At 42.7% G+C, this 7,647-nt stretch overlaps 1 protein-coding gene across 1 annotated transcript; it reads right to left on the reverse strand.

Moving 5' to 3' along the window:
- Positions 1 to 3,002: 3,002 nt before the first annotated feature.
- LOC146247362 (zinc finger MYM-type protein 1-like) lies at positions 3,003 to 6,777 on the reverse strand. Its single transcript, XM_084682866.1, is given in 4 exon segments — positions 3,003 to 3,641; positions 3,775 to 4,901; positions 5,699 to 6,309; positions 6,312 to 6,777. Coding segments are annotated over 3 exon segments (2,079 nt in total). The 3' UTR covers positions 3,003 to 3,641; positions 3,775 to 3,899.
- Positions 6,778 to 7,647: the final 870 nt, after the last annotated feature.

Below are 7,647 nucleotides of genomic sequence, written 5' to 3' on the forward strand. Positions count from 1 at the left end.
ACCAGCACAAACGTACCACAAACGTTTGCGACTATTTACAATCAGTTTGGAGCAAGTGGGGGGGCTGGTGACGTCATCGGCCATTATTAAATGTCTAATATAAAAAATACTGCTGCAGCACAAACGATTGAGACTATTTTGGGTTTATTCGGAATATGTGGGGGGGGGGGCTCAGTGACCTCAGGATGACCTATAAAATATTCTTTAATATCAAAAAAATGATAGCAGCACAAACAAAAATTTTAACGGCACAAACCAGCACAAACGGAGCACAAACGATTGAGACTATTTTGACGATGTTTTGCGTTGGAAGGGGGGCCAACTTCACGCAGGTCATTAACCCTCATTGTACCGAATTTTGTTGCAGTTTCACTAGAGTTCCACTGGAAGTGATCGCAGTTGAGTGCAAAATGAATGGGAGTCTCTTTCGCCTGATTGTCGTTGATAAATCTCATATTTGATTATAGTTTTTGCATGTTCAACATGGATTACAGGTCAAAAGTTGAATGAAAGAGTACTTATGTCCTTTCGATCTCTTACAGGGTAAGTCGTTGTTGCCCATAACACAGCATTCTGCTAACAAATGCTGATTGGTTAGTGAAAGACTGACTACGACCAGAGATCCCGAAGCAGAACCAGAATTTCAGAGCATTAGCAACATTAGCAACAACATTTACAAGCCAAAACTCTTTCTAGCATGTGTATTCAGACCCGGCGGTATGGGCGGGCCTTGGGATGCCGGGCCTGCCCTGGGACTCTGTTGGGCCTGCCCTTGACAACGAGTCAGTCAGTCACTTACACATGTAAAATAAATATTTCAAAAGTCCAAAACACAGGAGGAAAGGTGCCGGCTGTGGATTGAACAGTGTGGGCACCCCCACTCCCAACTCAATATACCGAAAAACACACATATGTCTGCACCAAAGTAAATAAAGCTGTTTGCAGGTAGCTAGCTATCTGTCGAAATACGCTATCGCTAGGTATGATAACTAACTATCTTACTGGTCACATAATTATTTCCTGAAATAACTCACGTTACCGCTACAAACAAATTCTTCGTAAGACAAAAAGTTTAGACTTTTAATTGACAATATTGATAACACATTAAGAAACTTGTCTTTACTCATAATATCGTCTCCGATTTCAATTTGAAGCGGAAAACACTGTAGGCACTCCCATGGTATCCTCTCGGAAAACAATAGGTGCGTTCGATTTCATGCAGCGACTGCGTCGCCTGCAGCCCGGCTGTCTTATAGCAGCCAATGGCATTCTCAGCTTCAAGTCAGTTGGCACTGCATGAAGTCGAATACACCTAATGGCTGCTGACGATAGGTGTATTTTTTACAAATGTATTTTGAAACAGATGACTTTGTACATGTTAGGACCTTCAATATGGATACAGTGGCGATTTCTTTAAGAATGCAAGGGAAGCTCAGCTTCCCCTAATATTTCAAAAAATTCATGGTCAAATATTTACTATTGTGTTAACATTTTAACTGCGTTAGAACACGTTCATATCGAAGACGCAGCTTTGTCTTCGATATGAAGCTGAACAGGCTCAGCTTCCATGGAGTTGAACTTAGAAGTGTGCTCAGGCTTAAACACTGTGTCTCACACAGGGTGCTGTACTTTGTGTCGTTATCGCTCCATTTCAGAAGCAACCTTGAAACCAGGCTGAGACAGCACTCAAGCAGGTGGGATGCGTGGGGAAGAACAAACTCACCAGTGCTTGAAGTGGAGAATAAAAGGTGCCGGTACTCTCTTGCATTGGCAAATCATTATGAAATTTGAGATTTCTACAGTGAAAAACTAAACTTTGATTGCTGGTACAACAACAATTTATTGTTAGCCTATTTATTAACAACATAAATGCATAGCCTCGGGAACATATTTCATCAGGAGGGTGGCTAATATTTTATCAGGGGGTTGATAATTCTAAATGTGCTTAGTAACTTGTTAACTGGAAAGAGGGATTTTTGTGTTTGTGTGTGTGTGTGTGGTTGACATACTGGGATTTAAATACATTATTAAGTATTGAGTTGATATTATTGTGAATGTTTTTGATATCTGAACACTGTGTATTTGAAACTTCGAGTTAGAATTTTGGAACTGATTAGTTTTTTTGTTGTTGAGTGTACTGCTAAACTGTACTGCCTTATATTTATATTCATACTTTAAATATCTACACATTTTATTATTTCACTGTTACATTTACATGTAGTCATTTAGCAGATGCTCTTATCCAGAGCGACTTACAGTAAGTACAGGGACTCCCCCTGAGGCAAGTAGGGTGAAGTGCCTTGCCCAAGGACACAACGTCATTTGGCACGGCGGTGAATCGATTCGGCAACCTTCTGATTACTAGCCAAACTCCCTCACCGCTCAGCCATCTGACTCCCACTGTTAGTCTGCAAAACATAGCAACATGTTGTAGAACGTTCATGTCTCTCCCGCTGGCGCAGTCAGCCATCAGCCCACTTGAGTGCCTGTACTGCATGCAGGCCCGGCGCCAGGCACTGATTTGCGGGGGGGCCATACGTTGCTTTGGGGGGGGCACGTTTTTTTTTTTTTTTACAGCCTATGGTAGCATATAGGTCAACTTTTCACCTATAATCCAACTCCGACACAAAAAGGTGACAAACTGTATTATTTTGAATCTCACAAGCTAATAAATAGGCCAGCTAGGTTGCGTACCCAACGAATAATACAGCGACAATAATTTGATATGTAGCCTGCCGAACTGAGACCCACACAGGACACAATTACTTTTCCCGGTTTGTTTATTAACTGTTACTTTCGTGGAAAGTCCACCCCACAAATTGATTTTAAACAAAATAATACAAAACAATACAAACAATACGGCAGTGGGCTTAGGACACTGACATAGAAAACAAAACAATATAAATATACAGTCATGGAAACACATACGAAACCATAGACATCCATCCAAAAATCAATAATAAACACAAAACATCATCCAGTCAAAAGACTAACAGGTGTAATTCAAACATTCTAACATGTTTTTAAAACAGTATTACCTACTTAACAAGGTTTACTCCGGCATTCACGGAGGTGCTGCTGCTTTCATGCTCGGGCAGAAAAGAAAAAGAGTAAACGACCAAAATGCAAAGTTCGCGTTAACACTTGGCTCGTCACATTGCCACCTAGTGGCCAAAATAGATAAATCAAAAAACCTTCCAGGTTCATAACAAAATATATACACTTTATTTTTGTTACCCACCCGGCTACATTAATTTGATTTATTTAATTGTCTTCATTTTCAAACAAAAACTGAAGACCGAAACGGAGCGCAACACAGCAGTAGTAGTATTAGTATAATACTGCCGTATCAGAATATGGTTAGAATATAATTTATTGTTTTGTATATCCATATTGAAGGTCCTAACATGTACAAAGTCATCTGTTTCAAAATATATTTGTAAATCACTTATTCAGATTATGGTGTAGTAGCCATCGCTTGTAGAGATCTGAGCGATGGCCCGATGGTGGGCCTTCAGCAAGCCGCAGCCAGCGGGGCCAGTAGCGGAGGTCTGTCGGTAAAGAGTAGGCTGCCACTGGTGGGCCGCTGGTAAAACGATGAGCAAAACACCAGCCAGCCCGTCGGTCACATGCTGGGTAGCCTACAACAGAATTTCAGAAAACATTGATTTGCATTACATGCTTGTTTTTCCAAGAAACAACAAACACATAGGCCTACAACCAACAATTTAGCCTATATAGGGCCGGCAGGCTGGATAAAACCAGATAACTCACCATTAGTAGAGCGGGAGACGACGATTGGCCACCGAGTGAAATCTGCGTAGGACAGTGTCCCTCCATTCACTCCTGAACTTCTTTGTCAAGTCCTTCTCGAAAGCTAGCAATATCAGGTTGGCCTTTCATTTGTGGAGCATCGACTGTCTGTGATCTGAGAAAACATTCTTTAAAGTGGAGAAGGAATTCTCACAGAGGGCCGTACTTGCCCCGAAAGTTAGTGCATGTTTCAGAGCAGGTATGACGCTTGGCATTGCCTCAAGAGGCTGGTGAAGGTATTTCAGAACTTTTGCCATAGTCCATCTACCCCCATCAGGTGGGGATGTGTCAACCATTCGCACACGTAGGAACTGGTGAGCAACCGTGTACTCCGTATCCACCACAAACGTGTTGCTGAGCTTCAGTAGTGGGGTGACTTTAGATGCGTCGAGGAAATCGGCGTCCTCCGGGTCCAGCGCCTTCAATGCGCCCATGACCTCGCAGTTGCGCTCTCCGAAGCGCTCCTTGATTTCCCCACACACTGAATCAATGCAGCTGAAATATACCCTCCGCAGTTCCACCTCGTTGTTGGGGTCCTCCTGTGCTGGGTTGATGGTGCGCCTTCTCTTTTCCATGGGCGGCTCTGCACTCCGGCAGCGCTCCAAGAGATCCACGACTTTCACTTCAGAGCGCATGTTCTCAATACATACACACGCAGAATTGACAAGTTGCATACCTGTCAAAAGATCCATGTCCTCCGACTGTAGCATGGTATTAGGGGGGTCGAGGTATGACAGGATAGAGTGAACCATCTCGGCGATGAACCTGAAGCTGGGCTCAGACATGGTCCGAAGCAGACCTGCCTCTTCAACGCGCACGTCTGCGCCATAGGTCCTCTGGCTGTCGATCTCTTTGAGGAGAGTGACCAGGTCATCAAATGACCTTAAAACAACAGAGACAGTGCCAAAGTGACCCGTCCAGCGTTGCTCCAAGAGGCGTTTCAACCTCTCTCCCTTGTACAGGAGGGCTACTGTTGGTCTCCTGCAGAATTTGTAGAGGATATTGCAGGTGCTGAAAAAATCCAACACAGCCTTTTCTGCTGCCAGGGCATGCGAGACCACGAGATGCAATTGGTGGTTGAAACAATGCTGCCGTGCAAAGGCAAAAGACCGTAACTTCAATTTTGTCGAAAATGATTTTTTTTTCATTTTCGGAACAGTTAAGGTCTGCTTTATCATGTGGCCAAATATCTTAAATGAACTCGTCTGTTTTTTAGAGAAAATAAGGTTGTTGTTTTCACCGTACCTTCCAAAAGCCTGCTTTGGCTTTAGAAATCCAATGCAGAATGCCGTAACATCAGTTACGGTTCTTTGCCTTTGTTTTGCGGCACTCAAACGTTCAAATGGAGTTATGGTTTCAATTGAACTAATACGTAACCTAGCAACAATAAACACATCTAGCATTAGCTTAGCCTACTCGCTGGCATTCAACACCAAACATCCCAAACATGAGTCGTTTGTAAGTATCTTACCCTGGCAGTTAAATCAAAAACACTCTTGTCTTGTGAGTCTTGTTACAGGTATCCACGTGTATGTTACATTGGCTTATAAAATACAGAGTTTATATCGTGATAAGCAACGTAAATGAGCGAAGAAACGGAAGTTACTGTATTTTGCCTTGGCATGACCACTTACGATAGACTATGGTATACTACTGTAACTTCAAAATATGGGTCAAAAGTGCAGTTTAAGATCAACAATTTCAAAAATGTCTAGTTTAGATAATGTGTAATCACTAAAACATCAAACTGCTAGATTTCCAGTGTCCTACCTAAAATGCATTTGGCAGGACAACTACTTTGAAAGTGCAAAAACTTTGAAGTCGTTTTTCTCAGTTCTACACTTCGGCGAGTTCCGGTCTTTTGGCTTTGTAGGGCAGTATGGACATAAGGAATGTCTCGCTGCAGTTTCTCTTGCAACCGTTTCTGCACCCCCCCGTGCTTACCGGACATCAGAGAAGTGCCGTCATACACTTGGCTAATTATTTGCTTCGGACTCAGTCCAGCTTTAGACAATTCCTCCACGATTGTGTCAGTCAGTGTAGCCGCATCCCCTTGGTCAGCTGTGGCAATTGTCAGAAGACGTTCGGTTGGCTCATACAGCGCATTAATAAAGCGCACAACTATTGAGATGTTTTCTGTTCCTGTTGGGTCTCGAGTACCATCCACTTTTATCGTGTAAAACGACTCCCCGACCTCTGTCACGATGTGCTCTGTGACCATGGTGGACATGATGTCCAGCAACTCATTCTGGATCTCATGGCTGGTATATCTGGCATTGTGTGGAATGGACTGGGCAATCGTGGCCAACACAGGATCTTTCCATAGAGTATACTCAAACAACGACAAGAACAAACCACAGCCATCATCAGACATACTCGCATGAGGGTCATTATCACCTCTGAAAGGCAAGTGGCCGACGGCGAGAAACTCAAGTACATCTACTATTGATGACAGGTAGAATCTATTGCGCTGCAACTGTTCAGCGTTAACCAAGTGGACACCTCTCTTCCTGTAGCAATCCTCATTCCCTTGTCTTTCCACATACTTTCACAAAGCATATGTTCTTTGGATGCTGCATGTTTGTTCAGCCCTTTCCCTATCTCCACTGCATGTTTCCAATCGGAAAATCCATTTACAGTAAAGGCAGAGTCCACGGATGACCAGGCGCTGTGGAAGGATCTCTTTTTACCTGAAAATAGGCGTGAGAGGTAATTTTTTATCACCACTTGATTGGGTTGATCAATGCCCAGATCTCCTGCTGGTTCAGATGCCTGTGAGGACCTCTGCCTGCTAGTGCTGGCTATATCGATGGGGTGGCTAGTGGTTTCTCTGGAGCGGCTAACGTTTAGGCCTACTTCTCTGGAGCTGTCAATCTCCTCAGACGTCTGTCCTTCGCTTTCACAATCTCTGTCCCCGTCCTCAGAGACACTCCGTGGTTTATTAAAGAAACGTCTTATATCCATCTTTTATTTCTTCATTTCTTTATTTCTTTATCTCTATTTCTATCTCTTTATTTATATTTCTTTATCTCTATCGTTTTCACTTTAACCCTTTGCTTCCGGACCATTCAAATATGGGCATTAAAATGCCCATGGTTCCCGCCTTAATATCTTTGCCGTCCAATCACCAATATTTTATTTCTGAAAACTGCTAGATACTCATGACAACTTAAGCTCAAAGCACATATCATTGGTTAAGGGGTTACTGGGACTCCCAGTAACCCCTTAACCAATGGTATGTGCTGCTGATGATATTTGATGATGATAACTGACATGATATTTCCCCTCGAAAATAGATGTACTGTATCATCAGCAACGGCAGATTGTTTTCCGAGGCGGATACCATGGGAGATTGCCTACAGTGTTAGATTTACAGCTTCAAATTGAAATCGGAGACGATATTATGAGTGAAGACAAGTTTCTTAATATGTGTTGTCAATATTGTCAATTTTTACTTACAAATAATTTGTTTGTGGGAGTGACGCAAGTTTTTTGAGGAAAGAATTACGTGTCCGGCTTGGCCGTTCGTGACAGGCAGCTATGATGGTAGTAGCACTGTTTAGCCTCGATTTGAGCAGATTTCTAAAAAGCTTGGAAAAACAACATTAACTAGATAGATTATGTACACTGTAAGATACATGTACATGCCTTGTTTGGCCAATTCGGTCGATTGTGGAAGAAACTCCCACGTTTTTTAGTTATCGAGAGGAATATCCAGCCTAGCTACTTTAGGGGGAGGAGAATTTCCCCAGTTTCCACTAGTCGCTAGAATGGTCATAACTTTTAATCAAAATATGATACTTCTAATCTGTCTTCTGTTCTACATTGCCCACA

Source organism: Hypomesus nipponensis, chromosome 19, assembly GCF_054491055.1.
Source record: "Hypomesus nipponensis isolate SF chromosome 19, ASM5449105v1, whole genome shotgun sequence".
Taxonomy (NCBI): Eukaryota; Metazoa; Chordata; class Actinopteri; order Osmeriformes; family Osmeridae; genus Hypomesus; species Hypomesus nipponensis.